The sequence below is a fragment of the Erpetoichthys calabaricus genome, chromosome 11, assembly GCF_900747795.2.
Source record: "Erpetoichthys calabaricus chromosome 11, fErpCal1.3, whole genome shotgun sequence".
Classification (NCBI taxonomy): Eukaryota; Metazoa; Chordata; class Cladistia; order Polypteriformes; family Polypteridae; genus Erpetoichthys; species Erpetoichthys calabaricus.
In genome coordinates, this window is record NC_041404.2 from 63,036,476 (window position 1) to 63,061,457 (window position 24,982).

A 24,982-nucleotide genomic window follows, 5' to 3' on the forward strand; every position below is an offset into this window, starting at 1 on the left:
CGCGCGCGATCAGCACCGCCTACTCACTGACGACGCGCCTCCAAATCGGCAGCGTGCAACAAACACTGGGCGGGGCCACAATGTTTGACTGACATTGCACTTTAGCCAATTAATACAAAGCATTCGTCTCTTTCTTTTTTTCTGCATTTCTTTCATCACGGGGGCCCGGCCATAGGACAGGACACGCGCGCATATTTTTTGAGTGACAGCGTCTTTAACGAATTGCTGCTCTTCTTTTAGTTTGTACAGGCGGGCTTTCTTTAGCTTCACTGGAGCGGTTAGAGGATTTTAAAAACGGAAGATGCTATTGGTGGAGAATAGTGTGCGAAATTTAAACCCCTCGCATTTTATCAGTCAAAAAAGGAGAACGTGCGATTAGGCAGGGAATTTCAGGCATGTTCTGGGAGGTTTACAAAGTGTGAAGGGGCGTCCAGGGATCCCTCTTCGTCCTGGCTTTTCAGATAGTTCATTAGGGACTTCCGTGTCGGCTTTGCAATCGGAATTATGCTTTTCAGGATTTTGTCTTCGGCCTAGCGCTTCGAATCGGCGAGATCCTGGATGGGAACTTCAGATCTGTTTGCTTCTCCTTGATTTTGTGCTTACAGCCTGGATTTCTTGACCACCACCACCACCACCGAGGAATCGGACCAGAGTGACCAGGGAGCTTCTCCATTCGGCGATCCGGGCTTCTCTGCGCCCCGCTGGTCAGTACCTTCTCACCGGGCTGCACATAATAAAGCGCTTTTCTATCTTTAGTCACGTTATCTGGACACGGACAGAACGTATCACCGCCCGGTAGCCGCTTTATATTGCAGTCTGACCAAGTCGGGTCCTCCCGATCTTTGTCATTACTTCTAATTCGAACTCCTAATGAAACTAAACCGGATTAAGTCCTGTGCTCGTGCCGCTCGATATTCATGTTTAGGACTGAGTCTCGGTGTCTGTCTGTGTGTCTGTCTGTATATACGCTACCGTTCAAAGTTGGGGGTCACCCTGAAATGTTCATGTTTTTAATAGCAATTGATACCTTTTAGTATCAAGATACCGTTGATTAATTTAAAATCTAACCAAGGCATTACTAGCGTTTATAAGGGCTATCACAGCCTGGAATTACTGATGTTTTCATTTGTTATTCACATGTGGCTGCAGAGCCCCATTTGCTGCAACAATTCAGTGTCCTAATGGTCAATGGCCATATAGCTTAGCGTTAATTACTCGTGTGTTAATGCTAATGTGAATTTCCCCCTTGGGGATTAATGAAGTATCTATCTATCTATCTATCTATCTATCTATCTATCTATCTATCTATCTATCTATCTATCTATCATATAGTGCCTTTCAAATCTATCTATCTATCTATCTATCATATAGTGCCTTTCAAATCTATCTATCTATCTATCTATCATATAGTGCCTTTCAAATCTATCTATCTATCTATCTATTATATAGTGCCTTTCAAATCTATCTATCTATCTATCTATCATATAGTGCCTTTCAAATCTATCTATCTATCTATCTATCATATAGTGCCTTTCAAATCTATCTATCTATCTATCTATCATATAGTGCCTTTCAAATCTATCTATCTATCTATCTATCATATAGTGCCTTTCAAATCTATCTATCTGGTTATTAGAGAAACCTTTGCCATTGCATTAGCACTGCTGAGACCTGTTGTTTTGTTCACTTGGATCATAAGGTACTATATATACCGTGTGTGTGTAGGGGGGAATGTACAGTTAAATAAAGGCAGCTTACCCTTTAAGAGTGGTATCTGTGAGCAGTCCTATCACTTCTCCATGTGGTCTCCCTGCAGGTCAATGTACTTCTTGTATTGTTCCACTGACTTCTTCATTCCTACGGAGAAGAAGCTGTCTGGCTGCTCCCCAGTCCAGGTCTGCCCCAATTCCTTCACCGCTTGACCATAAGTGAGCCTGCGACCGCGTAGAGCCTCTTCAAACGTGATGGCTGAATGTTGCCAGATTAGGGCTGTAAGAGAAATGTGGAAGATGTTCACACTGCATCTGTTGTGTGGCTGCTGCACGGGGACTTGGCTTACCATGAAGCAGCAGGACAGTTTGTGACCACATTCTTCCATTTCCCTCTAAGCATAGCCCAGTATGCTGCACTGGTCACTGATTATCTGTGTGTTCCTGAATAGGACCCTCTGTGTCCAAATGGAAAGTCATTGTGATTTTGTTGGCAGAGGGCTGAATTTCTTCTTCACTGTAGAAGATGTTTGTTTCCACTGCATGCTTGGTCTCCCATGTCTCATCAGCGGTGACAGTCCACTCCAAAACACTCCTAATGTTTTAGGAATTTGGCTCAAACCTCCATGCGCTGTTAGCTGTACAGATCAGTGTGCTGTTTGGGGAGCCAACTTTACGGGACCCTCTAGTCCATCATGCAGTGCGGCGTGTGCAGATCCATAGCTGATATCCAGATGTGTAATGTCTGACGAAGACCTTCATCATGGCAGTCTGGCCTTGTGTGTGTATGCGTGATGTTGATGATCAAGCAGGTCAAGTTTTGTCGGTTGCACACATTTTTTCCTCTTTAAACCTTTCATGAACGTTTCGTTGAGTCCTGCTGTTTTCACTTCTGTACTCGGCTAACGTCTTTCAAAGAATTTCTGCACATTTCACTCCCTCTGCTCAAAGCAAATTCAAGTGCTTCACGTTGTTCATCATGCGTGTGATCACACAGCAGCGACTCGGCGCTCATTTGGCCTTGGCTTCAGTAGGCTAACGGCAGAGGGCTGCAGTCTGTGTGATCGAGTGACCCATAAGCCATCGTGTCCCCTTTTATATTTGTTGTGTGTCACTTCACGTTGCCTGTGTGTGTGTGATCTCATGTTATGAGGCTGTTGTCTCGGATGTCGGCCCTCTTTGATTTTATTCCATTTTTAAACTGTCCAATTTATGTTTAATGACATTCATATAAGGAATAAGATGATAGCCGTGTATTAGACTGAGAAATGAAAGAATATTTATTTAACCATAGAATGAAAGATGGGCGGCACTGTGGCGCAGTGGGTAGCGCTGCTGCCTCGCCGTTGGGAGACCTGGGGACCTGGGTTCGCTTCCCGGGTCCTCCCTGCGTGGAGTTTGCATGTTCTCCCTGTGTCTGCGTGGGTTTCCTCCCACAGTCCAAAGACATGCAGGTTAGGTGGATTGGCAATTCTACATTGGCCCTAGTGTGTGCTTGGTGTGTTTGTGTGTGTCCTGCGGTGGGTTGGCATCCTGCCCGGGATTAGTTCCTGCCTTGTGCCCTGTGTTGGCTGGGATTGGCTCCAGCAGACCCCCATGACCCTGTGTTCGGATTCAGCGGGTTGGAAAATGGATGGATGGATATATGAAAGATTACATGAAGACTCCATATAGAATTTGCCATTTGATTTAGTTCTGGGCTGTTGTACCGTGTTGGCCGTCATGGATGTCGTGAGAAGTCGAGCAGAATGACCGCCTTCATTGGCTGACTAGAAAGATTACAAGATGCCAGCTTTCGAGGCACCTCAGGCCCCTTCTTTGATTCTTTTCTTTTGATTCCGTCTCTCCTGAAGCTGGCATCTCATGATCTTTCTATTCCGCCAACAAAGGCGGTCATTCTGCTCGACTTCTCATGACATTTGATTTAGAAAACCAAGAAAGTCCCAGCGAGATGTCATGTCATTGTTTCCTGTAATATGACTTGTGATGGGGTGCCAGTGAAAAGGCGCTATATGAAGTCCCTGAATGTCACCTCAGTCTAAATAGCTGGCATGTCAGACTCCCATAGATGGTCCTGGTGGTCTGCAGAGCAGTGGCCGGCACACGTTTACTCAGCTTTCCATTCTTTCTTGCAGTGAATGTGTTTGTTGCCATGGAGGACAATCCTACAAGTGACAGCATGAATTTTCGCTCCGGATGCCGACTGATATTGAACACGGCTTTGGAAAAGGAATCCTCGTTCTGCAGTGCGGATCTGGCGGCGTCTCCCATCACTGACCTGGCCAGCAAGTTGAACAGCCTGAGCGCCTTTGCTGAAGGGTACGCTGTGAGTTTGTGGTGGGGAGCGATGGATCGACGTGTGTGTGTGTGTTCTCACTTGGTTAAGACGAATCCCTGCAGCTCAAGTCACAGGGCCAAACGTATTTTAGGGAAGCTGAAAGGCGTGTAGAGAGGAATATTACAGCAGAGGTCAGAGGTGAAGTGGATCAGAAGTTAGGGTTAAGCATACAAGAGCAAATAGTCCTCAAACATTTCAAAGTAGCCATTGATGTGTGATAAAGAATGCCAATAAAATACCAAATAATGTGCTAGGGAGTCGGACTTGGGGAGCTTCAAATCTCAGCTTGATGTTCTTTTGGAGAAATCGGCTGGGTTCAGTTGTCCTTAAAGTTCTAGAAACGTTCACTGAGAACCACAAGGAGTCGTCTGTTATGTGAAGTCGGCCTTTAGTCAGCTTAGTCCTTCTAAACGATTACTTGCTCGTGTTTAGGGGAAGTATTGGAATTGTCCAGAAATTTGATGTCGAGATTTTGATGAATCTCGATGTTTTAGACCTCCCTGAGTCTGAAAATACCATTACTGTACGTCTGTGTGTGTCTATGTGTGTGTGTGTTTGTATAAAGACGATAACTCGAGGACGCTTTCACTTCGGTCAACCAAATTTTGCATACAAGTATGAGGTACAAAACGCTGATTTCTATCAACTTTTAGGCTGTTTCCGTTAACCAGAAGTGGTGCTTTACTTTTTATTTATGTAGCTACAGAGTCCGATTTATTCAACTTTAATAATATATTGAACAATTATTATAAATTTGCTGTTGATGGTTCTTTAATGTACAGAATAGAAAAATGTAGTCATTGCCTTGTGGTTCACTCCTCAAATCTCCATCCCCATATCTGAGTATACGAGAAAGTCGAGGGGAGAGCACTCCAGATTTTGTTATTTTGAAACGTTTCTCTGTTTCACGTGCGGCCTAGCGGGAGGTCCTGGCCCGATATTCACGTTTCATTTTGGAAAACCTGCGATGGGTTGGCATCCTGCCCGGGATTGGTTCCTGCCTTGTGCCCTGTGTTGGCTGGGATTGGCTCCAGCAGACCCCCGTGACCCTGTGTTAATGGATGGATTTTGGAAAACGTTGTTGTTTAGCCCACTTTTACTGGTGCCCTCGATTCTAAAGTTGCCTTGAGCCCCTCATGTAGGAGCCTGGGTCTGTTTGTCTGTCCCCGTGAAACAAGGCAGCCCCCTGTGGATAAAGTTTGTTGAAATGTGGCACACGTATCTTCAAGGGAATTTAGATAGATAGATACTTTATTAATCCCAAGGGGAAATTCACATACTGCAGCAGCAGCATACTTTTTTATATATATTTTATACATATTTGACGAGACGGTTCAGTTTTCACTGAGATATCAGAGTTTTTAATGTTCAAAATCTCCTCTTGTAAAGCTTTGATGAGTTTGTGAACTGGTCTGTCTTCTTAAATACGGTTTTGTATATTTTCACTTCTGATAGCCACTACTGACAGCAAACAGATCCCCAAGACAAGTTAATGAAGCACCGGCAGACTGCGTGCTCGGTGAGGAAGTCGCTGTCGCTGGCTGCCTGAGTGCTTGGGACTCCATTGGCAGGTCTGACGCAGCGTCAGCACTTTGTTTCTGCTCGATGAAGAACACGAGTCCCTCAGTCCTGCCAAAGCTGTAAGGCATATCAGAGTAATTAAACGATTGTTCTAACCATAAAAGTGATAAATGCAAGCAAGAAAAACAAAAGGTCATCCAGATATAAATGAAGGCCCCAGTGACTTTAGGTCCTCAATATTAACATAACCCTAAAGCTGCGTCACAGTGTCATTATCTGCAGGTTGCAATGATTCACAATTTCACTGGCAGTATGATCTCCCCGGGTGGCCAGATGTTGCAGTGACGGGGTCAGTCCTGATTTCAGGCCATGTGTCCCAATAAATAACTGAAGAATACTAACTTGTTAGCTCCGTCCTCACAATATATTTAGAAAAGCTTGTATGAAACTGCATGGGGGAGCCCACTGTGGTGGTGCAGTAAGGTAAAGCTTGATGAAGAGCTGCCGTTAAATCTGAGGAGGACCCAGAAGCAGACAATTGACATTTATGTCTTTCCACTTAAAGCTCCGGCTTGTGTCCTGCGTATCGGTTTATGAAAGGTCCCCCCTACCCAAACCCCTGGGGTCCTCATCCCTCACTGTTCATGTCAAGAGAAAGCAGACATTAAACAAACGAGGATGAGCTTTATGCGTTGGCATACGTGTTACACGAGTGTCCTCGTTTGGGACTTTGCAGACTTTCAGTCACCTGATTGCCACAGTGGCGAGTCGCCCGAGTACAAAGAGGGCTTCTCTTTCTCCTTAATATTTGTCAGGACTGAGCAGCTTTGCACGTCCCGTTTCATACAAATCACTAGGGACGGCCCGACCGGCTCAAGTGAAGGTGGAATGAATGACAAAAGGCTATGGTGGGGGTTTTTGTTTTTTTTTTACACATATAGACACACTAGGGGGTCTGCCCCATGCTCACTTCACTCACTAACCCCTGTGTGGGCGCTACATGCTCACCAATTCATGGCACTGCTGCTTGTGTATGGGTAGTGCTGGGTGGTATGACCAAAATTCTATATCTCGGTATTTTTCAAAATTATACCAGTTTCATGATATTCTATGGCATTTTTTTTCCCGTGCATGAGTGGATGTTGACCACATTTTCCACTGCAATTACTGTGGTAGACTGGCTAAGAATAACGTGTGCCACTGTCATGAGAATCGTACATTTGAATGTGCACACAAGTATTAATGCAGGTTTGCATGGCCCCATAAAGTGACACTTTTCAAGGGGGTGACACTAATGAAGAGAAGGAATCACAAATCAAAATACAGAACCTTTTTATGGAACACATTTTGCAAACAACTTAAACTAAAATTTTGACAACATATTTTCAACCATCCAAAGAGGCATTTAGACTTTGTCAGATATCCAGAGGTGTTTGTCAAAAGTTGGATTGCACTGAACATGTCTTAGAAAAGGAATAAATGAGAAATATGTTTTGTAAACCAACTCCACTTTCTGTTAATGTTACCAATGTTACCAATGTTACCGTATCCACTGACACGTTAAAGTGACTTTTAAAAAATTTTACCATCATTAAACTGCATAATATTTAAACTAATAAATAATAACAATACAATAAATAACAGTATTATTACTGATAGTTGCACAATGTGAATTTCCCCTTGGGATTAATAAAGTATCTCTCTATCTATTATATAGTGCCTTTCACTTCTATCTATCTATCTATCTATTTATTATTATATAGTGCCTTTCACTTCTATCTATCTACAGTATCTATCTATCTATTATTATATAGTGCCTTTCACTTCTATCTATCTACAGTATCTATCTCTTTATCTATTATTATATAGTGCCTTTCACTTCTATCTATCTACAGTATCTATCTCTCTATTATTATATAGTGCCTTTCACTTCTATCTATCTACAGTATCTATCTATCTCTATCTATTATTATATAGTGCCTTTCACTTCTATCTATCTACAGTATCTATCTCTCTATCTATATTATATAGTGCCTTTCACTTCTATCTATCTACAGTATCTATCTCTCTATCTATTATTATATAGTGCCTTTCACTTCTATCTATCTACAGTATCTATCTCTCTATCTATTATTATATAGTGCCTTTCACTTCTATCTATCTACAGTATCTATCTCTCTATCTATTATTATATAGTGCCTTTCACTTCTATCTGTCTATTCTCTACTCCACTTGTCCTGTTCACGGTGCGGGTGGCACTGCCTACCCCAGCAGCACTGGGCCTGTTATCTTTATCTCCTATTACTTCAAGACTTCCAGCCCAGGTGCATTACGGCGTATTCACCAAATAAAAATAAAATAAAACAAGTGCAACTTGGTGATGTCATCTTTACCAACTGAACCATCATTTAGGCAAATTGCATTAATATGGACCTTACTTCAAGCTAAGCCATATACATAAGTAATAAAACTGCAACTTGCATTTATGATGCTATTTGTGGTAAAGCCCTATGGGAGTGTATGAGGGCCACAGTGAAGAAAAAAAAAACTATATGTCGAGAATAAAGTCGACATGTTGACTTTATTCTCAACATTTCCACTTTATTCTCTTAGTTTATTTTATAATTAAAGTAGAATGTCGTAAAGTAAACTTCATCCTAAAATGAATGTTTAATTTCCTAGATTTTCTCAAACCCCATCATAAGTTAATGTAGCACATTAAATGCTTTGTGTTGTGTTCCCCGACCCAGTTGTTAATCGCTTGACGCGCTTCTTAAACGGACTTCTTCTGCACTAAGAGGAGGCGCCAGCAGCGATCGGCACACAGAATCCATTCACTTCATGATATTCCTGCTCTCTGAACATTTAGAATGCTAAGATAAACACTTGATGTTATCATGTTCATGATGAAATGCATTACAGCAGGTATTAAACATACACGGCGGTGTGGTGGTGGTGCTGCTCCCTTGCAGTAAGGGGTCCCCAGGTCTTCGTTTAGCATAGAGACCCTTTATGGCAGGTGTGACGAGGCTCCAAAAAGCTGACTGACTGACTGACTGACTGACTGACTGGGTATCTCACAGCTTTAACTGAACTATTGTGTAAATGTTGGGTTTGTGATCTGCTGGTCAGAGACACGAACACAGAATTCAATGGATGTTTTTCTGAGGGGCTTTCTTTATTGCATGTATGTTGTCTGTCTGACATACTAAACCCACAGTTCCTATCTTTCCTTTTTCTTTCTCCACATAACCAATCACCACACAATAAACATCTTTATGAAATTAAAACTAGTTATAAACTTAGCCCATGGAGTGTTCAGAACTTTAAAAAAGTCTTTGTTATACACGTTTAATTATGCCATCCATTCAGGGTTGCGCCCATCCCAGCAAGCATTGTGTGTGAGGCAGGAGCAAATCCTGAATGGGGTGCCAAGCACATCACAGGGTGAATACGAGCAACACACACACACACACACACACACACACACACACACACACCAGGGGTCAATACTACATAACAAAACCCCACATCCTACATGACCTTGAAAGTGAAGCACACTGAGTAAACCCACCAGAAAAACATGCAAACTCAAGGCAGGGTACACCCGAGACCCCCTTGCTGCCAGGCAGCAGTGCAACCTCCACACCACTGTGCCCCCACATGATTAATACCTGCTTTAATGCATTTCATCATATAAGTGATATCAAGTGTTATCTTCGCATTCTATATGTTCAGAGAGCAGGAATATCATGAAGTGAATGGATTCTGTGCGGCGATCACTGCCTGTGCCTCCTCTTAGTGCAGAAGACGTCAGTTTAAGAAGCGCGTCAAGCGATTAACAACTGGGCTCAGGGAACACAACACAAAGCATTTAATGTGCTACATAACTTATGACGGGGTTTGAGAAAATCTAGGAAATTAAATATTCATTTTACAATGAAGTTTAGTTTACGATGTTCTACTTTAATGACAAATTACGAGAATAAAGTCAACATGTCAACTTTATTCTCATCATAAGCGTCGAGATTAAAGTGGAAATGTCGAGAATAAAGTCAACATGTCGCCACACTATTACACAGTACCCAGGTACATTACACAGTAGTGAAAAAAATGAAACCAGTACAACTTGGCTTGCAGTATTATCCAGTAGTATAGAGACAGTATTCACACATTTGAACATAATGGTCCACATGCGACCTTTTAAAACCAAAGTATCTCCAGACGACAGACGGGACTCCTTTTTTTTTTTTTTTTTTTTTGGCAAAAGTTCTTCAGTGTCATCACGTTGAACTTTATCGTCTGCTACCGCTTCAGTTTCCGAATGTTCTCTGTCCATTTTCACCGCTCAGCACCTCCACTAACGCATGTGTTTAGCTGCATAGCAGTGATAAAGGTCATCCCCCCCCCTTGAACAGTTTCACGCTGTGCCACATTCCTTACGTTGTTTAGACACTTTAAACCAGTGTTGTGGTATAAGAAAAATCCATATCATAAAAATAATAAACCAGTATACCACCCAGCACTACGTATGGGGAAGCAGATGTACAATGTAAACAGATTTCATGGGAATTCTTACATATGAATAACAGAACTATTTTACATTACAGCCAGTAATTAACCAAAATAAAAAATAATAAATTTAAAGAAAATTATGTTTCATGTTGCGTTCGAGTTATTCGTTGCGTTATACATTTTCATTCTGTGTGGCTTTGAAATTAACACACAAATACTTATTAAACTTACACTTTTACTTTTTTAATTTTTGGAATTAACTTTTTGTCTATCTCTTTGAATTTTGATTCCGTGTTTCTACTTTCATCGTGACAACACAGCGTATAACTGCCTGTGAGTGAATTTCATTTCTTTCTCTCTAATAAATAAAGCGACTTTTTTGAATGTTTATCCCTGCGATTTGTTAATTGTCTTTGTAAAAGCTCTTCTAACAGGAAACTGTTAACGTTTAAATACGACTGGCTAGGGGTGGGTGGTATGACCAAAATTCTATATCACAGTATTTTTCTAAATTATCCCGGTTTCAAGGTATTCGACGGTATTTTTTCCCCCATGCATGAGTGGATGTTAACCACATTTTCCACTGCAATTACTGGCTAAGAATAACCTATTCCACTGTCAAGAGTATTGTACATTGTACAAAAAAAAAAAAACAATTTAATGTGCACACAAGTATTAATACAGTTTTGCATTGCCCCATAAAGTGATAGTTTTCAAGGGGGTGGCACTAATGGAGAAGGTATCACATTGCATGACAGATGCAGTCAAAATATAGAACCTTTTTATTGAACAAATTTTGCAAAAACAAACTATAATTTTGACAACATATTTTCAACCATACAAAGAGGCATTTAGACTTAGTAAAATATCCAGAAGTGCTTGTCAAAAAATTGTATTGCACCGAATATGTCTTAGAAAAGGAATAAATAGTAAATATTTTTTGTAAACCAACTACACTTTCTGTTAATGTTAACAATCTCTGTCCACTGACACGTTAAAGTGACTTTTTAAACAACTTTATCATCATTAAACTGCATAATATTTAAACTAATAAATAATAACAATAAAATAAATAATAGTATTATTACTGATAGTTGCACTATTACTTCAAGACTTCAAGCCCAGGTGCATTACACAGTATTCACCAAATTAAAATAAAATACAACAAGTGCAACTTGGTGGTGACATCTTTATCAACTGAACCATCATTTAGGCAAACTGCATTAATATGGACCTTGCTTCAAGCTAAGCTATACTGGGAAGAAAAAAACAAACTATATGTCGAGAAACAAAGTCAACATTTTCCACTTTATTCTCGCCGTTTATGTCGAGATTAAAGTCGACATTTTCCACTTTATTCTCATAGTTTACTTGATACTTAAAGTAGAATGTCGTAAACTAAACTTCTTCCTAAAATCCATGTTTAATCAATTTACTTAATTTACCCCGCCATAAGTTTAATGCAGCACATTAAATGCTTTGTGTTATGCTCCCCGACCCAGTGGTTAATCACTACGCTTCTTAAACTGACTTCCTCCGCACTAAGAGAAGGACAGCGATCACCATACAGAATCCATTCACTTCATGATATTCCTGCTTTCTGAAAAATTTAGAATGCTAAGATAATAACTTGATATTATTTTCATGATGAAATGCATTAAAGCAGTATTACACGTGCGCGGTTAGTGAGGCGGTAGTGCTGCTCCCTCTGCAGTAAGGGGTCCCCAGGTGTACGTTCAGTGTAGAGAACTTTATGGCAGGTGTGACGAGGCCTCCAAAAAACTGGATGTATGAATAGCTATCGCACAGGTTTAACTTAAATATTGTGTAAATGTTGGTTTGTGATCTGCTGGTCAGAGACACCAACACAGAATTCAATGCATGTTCTTCTGAGTGGGCTCTCTTTATTGCATGCATGCTGTCTCTATCTGACGTAGGCTACCAAAACCCCAGTTCCTATCCTTCCTTTTTCTTTCACCACATAACCAATCACCACACGATAAACGTCTTTGTGAAATTAAAACTAGTTATAAAACTTAGCCCACGGAGTGTTCAGAACTTTAAAAATATCTTCATTATACATGTTTAATTATGCCATCCATTCAGAGTTGCGCCCATCTCTGAACGAATCACTTAACACAAAGCATTTAATGTGCTATATAACTTATGACGGGGTTTGAGAAAATCCATCAAATTAAATATTCATTTTATGATGAAGTTTAGTTTACGATGTTCTACTTTAATGACAAATTACGAGAATAGAGTCAAAAGAATATATTCTCGTCATAAGCGTCGAGATTAAAGTGGAAATGTCGAGAACATGTCGTCACACTATTACACAGTGCCCAGGTACGTTACACTGTATTGAAAACAAGTACAACTTGGCTTGCAGTATTATCCAGTAGTATAGAAACAGTATTTACACATCTGACCTTTTAAAACTAAAGTATGTCCAGGCGACAGACGTGACTCCTTTTTTTTCGGCTCTCTGTCCATTTTCACCGCGCAGCATACCTATACTACCGCCCCACTATTTGGTGGTGTAGCAGTGAAAAAAGAGCCCTAGTGCAACAAATCTGTGTTTAGCGGTGTAGCAGTGAAAAAGGTCCACACTTGAACAGTTTCCCGCTGCGCCACGTTCCGAACGTCGTTTAGGCAATGTAAACCGGTGTTGCGGTATAAGAAAAATCCATATCATAAAAAAAAATAAAAACGGTTTTCGGTATGAACCGGTATGTCACCCAGCACTACAACTGGCATATCGAGATCTCCATTGGTGTCTAATGTCATTAGTGAAGATGGACTACATTACCTTTCTTGGATACGTCCATCTTTCCACAGTAATTCAGCTGGTGGAAGACCAGACGGTGTTAACGGTTGTAGATATTCTTCGTGATATTGTAAGTTGAGGTTTTCATCTTCCTCATCCTCACCACCGACTGTTTCAGCAGAGTCTATTGATACGCATTTCACCAATTTGCCGTGTAACCGATCAACAATTTTCACGTTAATTTGTTTGACTTCATTGTTTCTCAGTGCTAGGGTTGCCCGAGTACTCAAGCCTTCTGTTGATAACCCTTTGTGATGAAATTCTTCAATATATTTTGGACATAATACATCTTCTTTAATTGGGAACTTAAAGTGAGGAAAACGTTAAAATGTATAAGAGCTTGGAGAGCGTAGGAACTGTGATGACAAGAGCATTCACACCAACGAGAGGTGAGAGGAGCGCGGGAGGGCGTGGGCTGTGAACCGGAAATGGTGGAGAGGAGGGTGGGACTTGAAAACGTCTCTTGTCAGTGGTCTCGTCTCGTCTCAGGATTTTCTTTTATAATGTAGAGAGACACACACTCACACAGAGTTCAGTCTGCGCTGCGGCCTTCAGTCCAGATGGACACCTTATCTTTGGCCATCAGGGTCGCTAAGTGACAGAATCCAGGACCCCCAAGTGTATGTGGCAGGGAGGCTGAGCCCCGGCATGCCTAATAGTCTCGTCTCATCTCAGGATTTTCTTTTATTTATACATATATATATATATATATATATATATATATATATATATAAATCCCAATTGTCTGTCTGTTTTCACAAGAGAGAACTACTTAGCGGATTTAGATGGTTTTATTTTTCTAGAATTTGCTTGAACATTCCGGTTGATTTGCAACTTCTCTCGTTGTGCTAAGAATCTGAGTTCACTAGCAGGATCGAGATATTCACGCTAATCTGAGATGAAGGCTTCAGGCTGAGGGGAGGAGGAAGAGTGACGTCAGGAGTGGGCGGGGCCCTCCTCACTGTCCTGTGTCACTAATATGCGGGCGAAGCCACAGGGGGATGGCTAGTCTTCCATGAGGAATAATAATATGTTAAGGTATAGCGGACATGCCTCCGTCTGTGTATGCTGTTTCCCAAGTTGATGGCTCCTGACCTCCCGGAGTCCGTCTGTCTGTCTGTCTGTTCCTACCTTTTGTGTTCAGAGCGTGACTTCCCAGCAAAGGAATTTTCCTTCTGAGCGCCGTAGCTGTTCCCTTTAGTAGCCCAATGCTGTGCTGTCTGACCTTCTACATGGTGTCTTCTTCTTCTTCTTCTTCGTCTTCTTTTTATTTTCTTTTCCTGTTTATTTCAGCAACACACCAAAGTGCCGTCTGGACCTCTCCAATCTGAGTCAAAATGGCGAGCCCGACGCCTCGGACACCGGAGAGCCAGGTCAGCCTGTTTCTATCTTTTCTTTTGCCAGTTGTCTGCTCAGAAATGCGACCCCATGGTGGGCATCTCACAACACCAAATGTCCTGTTGAAGTTGTGTGTGTGTGCGCATGAGTGTGTGCGAGTGAGAGCTGCATGCTCATTAATGAGTCGCCACTAATACTCGTCTTCAGGAGCAGGGCAGCCATCAGTATCAGTGAGGGGCAGTGAGGGTTAGGGTTTGGTTTAATGAGGGGGACTCCTCAATGTAACGAGGTCAAGAGTCCCTCAGGTGAGGTGGCGCCGCTGTGCCCCTTAGTTTGACACTTTAGTATGAGGGACTAACTTTATGAGGCCCGTCCTTACAAGAACATCAACTGACCCCAAACCTCTTAAGCACTAAAGGCGGTTGAATGCACCAAAGGGCAGGCTGAGGGTGGCATAAATCACACCGTACAGGGTTGGTGGCAACAGAGGAACAAAAGAAAGAAACACAATGAGGACTCGCAGTTGATGTGATCTGCCAGACAATAATCATGCGTTTATTGAGCAAACGGCAATGGGTGGCCGAGATGTGCTATTGTGGTGGCAGGGCCCAACAGCTATGGTCCACTCCACCACACCGAGGCCGCTCTTCTAGTTTTTTCTTAGCGAGGGGAAGTCGCTGCCTTAAAGAAGAAGAGCAGAAATCCCCTCTGAAAACCGAGAGGCGTGAGTGTCACACAAGAGACAGCAGAGGAGAAGACCTCCTGCTCGACTGGCTGCTCTGGATCAGCATACTGAATTCATCTAAAGCTCGGCACACAACCGCGGGGTTCAGAGTTACACGGAAGTCTTGGTCAGTCGTGCGGCTCGAGGACGTGGAGAGGTCTGTGACTTCACATGGCACTCGCTGGCCTGACGAGTCTCGAGGTCACAGCATGCAGGCCATGGCGGTGGACGTCCTGAGGGCACAGGCGCTTCATTAATCCCAAGTGGAGATTTGGGTTTTACAGAAGAGTTCAAACAAAGAGCGACGACAACCCATCCGGTAAAACACGAGAATTACAAGAAAATAAAAAGAAACTGACGTGATGAGTGAGGAGGCACCTCGAGGTGTACATGTGCGGGACCCCCTGGTACTGAGCTGTTAGTGTGCTAAACGAGGGGATCCTCCATCAGTTCTGCAGGTCGAGCGCGTGTCCCACTACCGATTCAGTTGTCCCCGAACACGTTAAGGACATCGCTGGCCACATTTAAGGAACACACGGAAAATAAAAACCGCAATCTCACGTGCAAGTGCGAAAAGCTTTAGAGGAAGATGAGGAAGACTTCTAAGCAAAATGAGCGTCTGCTCTGCCTCGGTGTTACCGGACCACTCTGCTTTATCACCGACGTGGACCCCCTGAATAGCGGGCGATGAAAGTCTACGGTCCGCTCCACCGTTTGGCCGAAGAGGAGTTGTGAACGATAAAACGATTCTCTTTGTGCCAACTGACCAGCACATCCCAGTCGTGCAGAATCGGAGCCAATGGCTGGCCAGCGATGTCACCGAGTCTTTGTCTTCTGTCAGCTGGCAGAGCAGCACACGGGTGACATCACTCCCGCCATAATCTTTGACTGCTTGCTTTAGAGACTGAGCCCCCATTTTTAAAATGTTCCCCCCCCCCCGAGCCGTGTTTTGATATTTTATGCTTTTTTTTTATTCTTGCCATTTCAAATCTGTCCGCTGCACATGCGGCGCCCTCCTGGTGTTTGATGCTCTGTTTTCATCGTATTTGGTTTGTCTGATACTGCGTGGCGCGTTTGTCTGTGCGGCGTGAAGCTGCGTGCTGTCGATGGCATCAGACATACACACTGTCGTGGGCAGGGAGGAGATGTGCCAGCCACCTTGGGTATCAGTGGGCCCTGTTGGGGTCCACAGGCGCCACTAGGTGGTGCTGCAGCAGTTCTTGGGTGCCTTTTTATATGAAGGGCGGGTGGACGCTATTCAGTGAGGAGGAGGAGGAGTGGAGAAGACAGGAAAGAGAGGGTTGTGCTTGCTGGAACTTGAGGGAGTTGTGCCTCCTGTGCCCGTCTGTCTGTGTCGGGCCGGGTGGTCGGAGCGCCCCCTATGGGCCACAATACATCCATACGCACTGACTGGGCTTCTTCATCTGCCAGCATTACGCAGCACCTTTCACAAACGCGGTCAGGGATTCACGCAGTCCACTGAAAGCAGAGTGTCACTGTCATTGTCATCGTCGTCTTTTATCTGCTATTTCTATTGTGTTTTTTAATAATTGTATTTTTCTTGCAGGTAATCCCAGCTCTCCTTGTGCTTTGGAGTCTCCCCTGCAGGTTAAAAGGTGTATTTTTTTTTTTTTTTTTTTCATTATAAACTTTATGATTTATTTAAATAGCTAAACCGTATAAAACATTGGGATGAACGCTCCAGTGTTCCCGAGTGTCTTTGTAGGCGATTTGTTTGTTTGTGCTGTGGATGTGAGGCTCCCTGTCTGTACTCTTCAGAGGCCATGCTACCCGCTGCTGCCCACTGCTGCCCACTGAGCTACGGCTCGAAGCACTGCATGGTTTGCTGTAGTGTCTTCTCATGTGTTGTTCATTATGACAAATGACTTTTACTGTCGAGGAAAAAAAAACGCTGAGCCACCGAGTCCTGAAATTGCGTTGACTGAGAGGCGCATCCTGAGCATCGGCAGACAAAATGGAAACGTCCGGCAAATGGGCTGCCAAAAGCTCCTAGGGGTGACGGGCCGCGCTCTCGTTTGTTTTAATCCCGTCTCTCGTGGTGGCTCTGAAGATGTAACGTACACTTGCGACTGGGTCATGACGACTACTCTTGATTATATCCAAGAGTATCTGTGTTTAAATCCATACTGATTTTTATATAGCGCCTTTCACAGCCCACACACACACCTTCACAAGATCTCTCACAGCCCACCCAGGGATGCTATGACAAACGACACGCGTGAACACCCAGAAGATCACTCAAACACTCGTATGTGACGTGCGGCCCACCCAATGATCTGTGCATTGTTACGCCAGGCTTATGTTTGTGGGGAGCGGAGCCCACCAGTCGGGTACCAGCCATGCATGCAGGCAGAGCGAGCTCGTCACACACACACAAGTCCAAACAGCTCGAATGGTGACACTCCAAACAAGGACGTGGGACACTAGAAGGACGCCAGACGTTCACGCTGGTGATGCACACGACTCAACAACAATGAAAGTCTTTGTCTTTGGTGTTTTAAAACGCATTTCCTGTTATGGAATTTGTGTCACCTGGTAATGAATAATTCTGAATCCCTGTCAGAATGTCACCTTTACCGGTCTAATGACAGCCCCACAGTCTCGCTGATCATAAGTGACATGGCTTCACTTTCGAGATTTCATTGTCACCGTTCCCGCGAATGTCCTCCTTGATTTCATATCCGTCACTCTCTCACACACACACACAGCACCTAGCGGTGTCACGATGTCCTCATAAGCGTTGGCCTGTGGGTGTCATTTCGGGTCCCCCTTTATGGTTTGCTGTCCGCCGCTCGATTTCTCCTAAGAGCGTTCACACTTGCAGCCCTGGTGGGTCAGACAGTCGGCAGGGAAATCCTGAAAAGTAAATTTAATAGAAGAAGAAATATCACATCAGCCAAAGTCCTACATTGTCACGTAAAACAAAAGCCACAAGACGACGAGCGCTGATGCCACTGCGGTGCCAGCTAATGACCATCTCCTTCAGGACCACCACAATAGGCCCCTCTGATTACTGTAAAGGGTACCTCCCTGTGGCCCCTCTTTTATTGTGATGACGTTACACTCACGAATGCTCTTAGTGTCCCATCTCGTGACAATCTGCTTAATGTTGTGTGTGACAAAAGTCCAGCACGGAGCCACTGCTATGAATGACAGTTTGGTGTCCTCTTGAACGTCACAATGGCTGTGCTCCCTTGGCCTTTAAATCAGTCCTGGCCGGTGTTAGGATAGGTGACAAGTAAGAACGAGTGACAGTCCGCAGCCACTCTCCTGGCCTGCGTATATGACAGCAGCAGCCCCTGCAGGTCAATTTAAAAGGGCTGGAAGGCTCCAAATGTATGAAAAGCGGCACTTTGCTTACCCAAAGTAACGAGCGATTAACTCGGGACAGTGAAGGGGATTTCAGGCAAGCAAAGCAAACCTTGGTGCCCACTGGATTTTACTTGGCAGCGTTGGTCCTCCTGGACCCTCTTCTGTTAGCTGCTCTCCATCAGACCTGAGATGGACGTGACGCCGGCTGGGGGTACCTGTGCAAATCCCACTCGGGGTCTTCTTTTATTCCCTCCTGGCATTAGGAGGAGGCCTGGGTGTGCAGTGCCCTCTGGCGGACACTGGCGCCACTGCACCCTCGTGTCGGTCGGTGAGCCGCTCTGCCAGCTTCCGTCCATCTACTTTGAGTAATCTCGGGCTCGGTGCCCGCTCCCCTGCTCTTTAACGACTCCTCCGCTCTGCCCATTTGTTGTTCCCGTCACTGTCAGACACTTCATCACCGGCCCGCCTCGTCTTGTAAAGACACCTTAGGTGGCAGCGCCCTCCCAAATATTGGATTCTGTCTCGAGTTCAGAGTCCCAGCTCTTCCCATCGGGCTTCCTCCGGCAGCCCGCGATTGACATCTTCATTTGCTTTGGCAGTGCGGCTCAGATCGATGCCGCTGTAAAAAGAAATTACAGTCGAGTCGTCGCGCCATAGGAGCCGAGCTGTGCGGCGGCTTGTCGCGTTTGACAAACATTGGCCTCTAGGTGGCATCCTGAGACCACAGATTAATGGCCAGGCCTGCGGCCTGGGGGGGCCGTTACTGCCCGGATTGTCCGTTTCCTTAATCTTTTGTCGCTTTACTACTTAATTGTCAGTCGCTGCAGTCGTGCTCAGGTGGCGAATGACTTGGCACTGCGGCTTTTGTTCATCTTATTAAAGTTGTCGTTTGAAGTTCTGCCCTTTCTACGCTCGTCGTTGTTGTTGGCGCACGTCACCTGTCGAGACGACTCTTCGGGTGACAAAAGGGACTGGACTTTAAACCCCGTCCTGTTCCAGTTATTATTACTATTATATAAAGTGAAGATAATGTGTGTGGGGGCCTTCAAAATCCTACATGAAAGGACCTTTACAAAAATGCAAGGTTACGCCCATAATAGCTTTTATTTTATATAGTGTGCAAATGTATCGCGCGTCATTTCTGCCAAGTCAAGCGGCTGTGGCAGGAGGCTGCCAGGTGTTGTGCCAAATTCAACAGCCGACCCCGACTTCGGTACGTGCCAGTGACTGGTGCTGTCATAATGTTAGTAAGGTGGCAGTTATTTTATATTCTGCGTGTTACGGCGTTATAGGCAGGAATTATTAGACTGGAGCTGCAGCACAATTTTAGGATGGGCATCAAAAGTTCATTCCGTCCACCCCAACACACACACTTAACTCTGAGTCATTTCAGATCTCATCGGCTGTCACCTACTAAACCTGTAGATTATGCCCCATTAATGCCCGGACGGTTTGGGGGGGCTGAACTCGGCACAACACGGGCCGCTCCCGCTCAGGACCCCCGTCTTTAGCGCGGTCACGACAGTTGTGACGTAAAGACGACACGTCATAGGGACTGGAGCGCTCGAAACACGTCATTTCCTGCCAAGTGATTGCGTTTCGCTCCGACCGACTGACTGCATTGTCGTCCGCAAAAGTGAACCACAAAATTACGGAAAAGAACTAATTTAGGAAACGAGGTGATTGATGTGCCATGTTTAAAAAAAAAATAATAACCTCAACGGACATCTGCTTGTAAAAAGAGTGTTCACAATACGCCTTCCAGTTCTGAAATTCTATTCCGATAAACCAGTAAAGTTTAAGATTGTGGGGCTGACAATAGAGAAGACTTTAATATGCCAGGCTGGAGGGTGACTTGGGTGCGCACCCTGTCACCCTGTTTGCAAACAGAGCCTTACCATATACGACAGAAAAAGTCCCCAACGCACACGCCGCGCCCCTGCAATCGGCCATAAATACAAAGTGTGTGTGTGTGTAATATATATATATTATATATATGTATATATATATATATATGTATATATATATATATATATAGTATATATAATATATATGTATATGTGTATATATATATATGTATATAGTATATATATATATATTATAATATATTATATATAATATATATAGATATATATATATATTATATATATATATATATATATATATATGTATATATATGTATATATATGTATATATATATATATATGTATATATATATATATATGTATATATATATATATATATATATATATATATATATATATATTATATATATATATATGATGAGTCCGGGTGGCACCCCGTGAGCGGGGCTGGTCAGAGCAGGTCACGTGTCAGCGATCGGACATCTGACGTGTTAAAATTACCACAAAATGAGAAAACGTTCGTAACGAGAGCGCAGTGGTGCAGCGAAAAGAAAAGTAAAAAGAGAGAAACAAAATGATAGCAGACATCATCATCATCATTAAATAACGATCTGAATACAAATCCCACTTGAGAGTAAAGAGAAGGACCTTACAGATAGTCGACAGTCGCCACCATTTGTGGGGCCCTGAAGCCCCTTCGCCACCAGCAACAAGCTGTGGGTGACCACCGTTACCTTCGCCATACCGCATTTGTTTTGTTTTAACCCCCCCCCCCCCCCCAAGTCACCCAAAACCTTTAAGCAATTTGAATTAAAGTGCTTCTGTGGCCCCTCCAGGGTTTAGGGTCCCTTAAGCTTCACGATCATCCTAGCAGATCCACCCCTGGTCGAGTGAGTGAGGACTGGCAGCCTTGGCATCACCGCGCAGTTCACTCCTGCATGTGGCACAGCACCGCGGGGCGACATTTACGACACAGCCAAGCTGAACTAACAAACGCTCGCCGCAGTCGCTGACTTTATTTGGCCCCAAAACAGTACAAAGTGGCACAAGGTTTTTAAAAATATTTAATGAATGTCCTTGAACTGCGACACGAGAACAAAAGCGGAATTCCAGCAGAATCCTCCGCCATCGGCCTGCATGTCCCATTCAAACGCAAAGGAAGGTGAGGTGGAGCAGATCTGAAGTTCGGGACTCCTTTCTGCTTCAGCCCCATGGCTGAGATTCGCGTGTTTGTCACTAGACGTGTGTGACAGGGGAGAGAGAGAGACCTGAGAGTGAAGTCCCTGTCGCCTGAGCAGCTCTTTGTCTTCTTAATCACTTTAACAGTTCTTTCTTGGGCTCTTAAGTGAACACTTCATGTACACCTCAGGAAATGTGCGACGAATGAATATGAAGCTTAGTAAATGGCGAGAGGAGTGAGTGATGGAGGAGCACGTTACACTCTTCTGGTCACCTTTTGAATTGAATAATGGGGCAAAATAAATCAATAAAAGTCCAAAAACCGCGCGTCTGTCCGCGTTGCGCTCTTCATCTTTTCTGGACCGGCGGGCAATTTAAACTTTTCTACTTTTTATTTTTTGGTGACCGATTCAGAACCGCGGGTGTGAACTTTGAATGCAAATATAACACTCGTCTTGATTAGGAATTGGTGTACAGCGGAGTGTTACAAGCCCCCAACGCAAAGGAAAAGTGGAAAACGCCACCCAGTGAAGAGTTTCGCCACCGTAACTCCAGTCCAAATCCAAATCGAGTAGAAGTACATGAGCCGTTTCTGTTCACAACAAACAAAGTGCAATACAACACACAGTTCACGTCCTGATCTTAAACAGATGGAACTGAGTGTCCATATCAATGAATTGTTTCGATGCGCGGGACTAATTGACGCGTCGCCAAATACTCGCGATGATACAAATTTCGAATTTTGCATAAATCTAGCTTATTTGCATGAAGACACGCCCCTTTGCCTTCCTTCTAACCCCTCCAATTCTTTTGCTTTGAGAGAACCCGACATTTAGTTTTATGGCCGCTGAGTGTGTCGGCAGCTTATGACCAAATGCATGATGTGAACTCCTGGTGTAAACTGAAGGAAGTCACACATGCAGCCATTTTACGTTTTTCTGAGCACGACCGTGAAATACAATTGATTTAGATCGAAACCTGACTGACTTTTGTACATTTACATGATTCACTTCAGCAGAAGAGGTCAACATAGCTGAGCAGACATCAGTCTCGATCTGTTTGGGAGCCAGTGAGGCAGGACAAGGGGACAAAACTGATTAGCACAAGTGACGAGCTCCGCCACTTACACTTCCATCCATTATCCAACCCGCTATCACGGGGCCTGCTGGAGCCAATCCCAGACAACACAGGGCGCAAGGCAGGAAACAAACCCCGGGCAGGGTGCCAGCCCACACACTCAATGCACCTAACCTGCTTGTGTTTGGACCCACGCAGACACGGGGAGAACAAACACCCGGGTCTCCTAACTGCGAGGCACTGCGCCACCGTGCCACCCCACTTACACTTCCTTAGTCACGAAACCCAATATTAGCACCGTGATGGAGGCAGACGATCGCAAGGAGGTGGGCAGCTTGTTCACCCAGTCTGAGCTGATATGTGATGCCATGCAGGGGTGGCATCGACAGCAGGGCCTGAGCGGGAGGGGCAGAGGAGCTCACACTGCATGTCTCTGAGGCTTCGTGTGTTTCTTGCTGTACTTTACTGCCAGGACTGGAACTGAAAGGAGAGTTTGGCTAACACACCGAAATGCCACCGCCAGTCCAGAATTTAAGGGGCGCCATGCAGATTCCGGCCCTGGCTTCGTACCTGCGCGTCACAACAACTTGTGCTTCACTTTTGATGATTTATGATGTAATGTGTTTTAAACGTGTCGTGCAATTGGCGACATCGCCATTCTAGACCCCACCCGCTCATGGGTCTAATTAACTGCATGAGCTCGGAGCACAGATTATTATAACGATCAACAGTGTCCGCGGCATTTTGTATCAAATAACGGCACAGCCACACACAGACATTTAGTAGAAAGAATTCTGAAATCGGGCACCAAGAGCAAGAAGGCAGCGGCAATGTGAGTGTAAACTTGCGAACATGAAGTACAAAAGTAACGCTAGCTGGTCATAGAGCGCTTAACGTCGACAGGACCTGCCAACAGAATACAGAAATCCACCTGAGTTAGGGGTCAAAACAAACCAAAAAAAGAGCCCACATCGGACGTGAAGTCAATTCATCAAAAACCCGCTGCGCCCCATTGAAGATTTCAGCGGGCGCGCCGGAGGAGCTGCTGTGCACGCGGCGATGTAACAGGGGCCTGGATGTGCGCTCGAGCCCGCTGCGATGGACTGAAAGGCGACTCCATCCGCGGGCCAAGGTGGGGAGGTGACAGCACCGCGAGAGGAGCCGGTGAGTGAGTGGCTGTTTGCCGTTGACTTTCACCGCAGCAGTACCCGAAAGCGGGCGCACTTCTCCTGACTTTCACCAAAAAACGTGAAGCGTTCGTGCGCGGTGCCTCGCGGCTCTCTGCTTTTAGTGTTCATGTGTGGCACTGGGGTGTTGTGCCCTCTTAGTCACTATGGCGCTTTTTATTGTCTAAGATGCCAAAGTCGAAAGTTTTCTGGACGTCCCTGTGTTTACGTGGACAGGCAGGGCGTTTGGCTCACTTCAGGCTTTTCTATTTAAACACACCGAGTGCGCTCCTTTGTATCGATGGCTCTTTGGGTTCATTTAAAAAGTCATGCGGGCGGGCGGGCGGGCGCTGTGCTGCTCCCGTTTGTTTAAACTCCCTTTGTTCTTTTGTAATTACAGGAGCCAGCGCTTTAAAGGATTGCGGTCTTTGCTGGTAAGCCGGTGGAGTTTTCTCTTCCGTTGTAGAATGAGGTGCCAGCTGTGGCACTGGTGCTGTGGCTCTGATCTGACCGCCCACCTCTGCCTTAACTCGGGGTGACCCCCCCCCCCCAGGCAGTTGCCTTTGTAGCATAGATGGGATTTATAAAGGGGTGCCCAGTAAAGCATTCAGTCCTCGGACCACCAGCCCTCCTCTTCCTCTTTATCTCCCTGTCGCTTGTTCACATCCATTTAAATGATCACCGTGACCCCCCCCCCCCCCCCCCAAGGTGCCCCTTCTTCTTCCACCCTTAAGGAGTCATTTGAAAGCTTCTCCTTTTGTAATCTGCAGCCCCATCTCTGCCCCCTCAGTAACGGGTTTTTTGGGCATTCTAGACGATCTTTTTCCCCCTATGGTGTGTCCGAGGTGTCCTCTTTGCCATAACAGATTTTAACTGAACATCAGAGCAGATCTCTGAGATTGTAACCTTTTTATTGTCACTTTTATTAATTGTCATTTGCTTTTATGTTCCACTTTGTCTTTAATCCTCTAGGGACCCCCACCTCATCAGCACAGTTTGGATTAACTGGGCATCAGCCGTTCATGCCATCTTTGGAAAGTCCATTCTGAAAGCAATCCCAAGCATAGCCTGCTTGATGCCCAGTGCCACCCCGTTTGTCACCAGTCAAGCAGTGGCAGCTTACCCCCATTTCTCCTGCTTCCCTGATTTATAAGCTTTTTGTTTTGTTTTTTCTTTCAATTGCGTTATTATGTCACAGACTGTCACAGTGCCAGGAGGTGACCCGGGTGACTGTGTGCCCTGACTTGTCTAATCTTTGTTTGTTTGTTTGTAGCCCACGTTGATGTGCAGCAGTCCGAAAGTCGGCCCTCCTGTGAACAGAGAACATCGTGGAGAGCTGGAAGACCTGAGCAACAAGGAGAATGCAAGTGGTGTTTACTGGTGTTAA

General features: G+C 44.6%; 1 protein-coding gene across 1 annotated transcript; it reads left to right on the forward strand.

Annotated features, from left to right (window-relative positions):
• Window positions 1–89: 89 nt before the first annotated feature.
• On the forward strand, window positions 90–24,982 carry LOC127529715 (M-phase inducer phosphatase 1-B-like). Its single transcript, XM_051934299.1, has 6 exons — window positions 90–704; window positions 3,845–4,028; window positions 14,207–14,286; window positions 16,543–16,591; window positions 23,996–24,029; window positions 24,869–24,982. Exons 2-6 carry the CDS (start codon window positions 3,862–3,864, stop codon window positions 24,980–24,982), a joined length of 444 nt encoding a protein of 147 aa, XP_051790259.1. The 5' UTR covers window positions 90–704; window positions 3,845–3,861.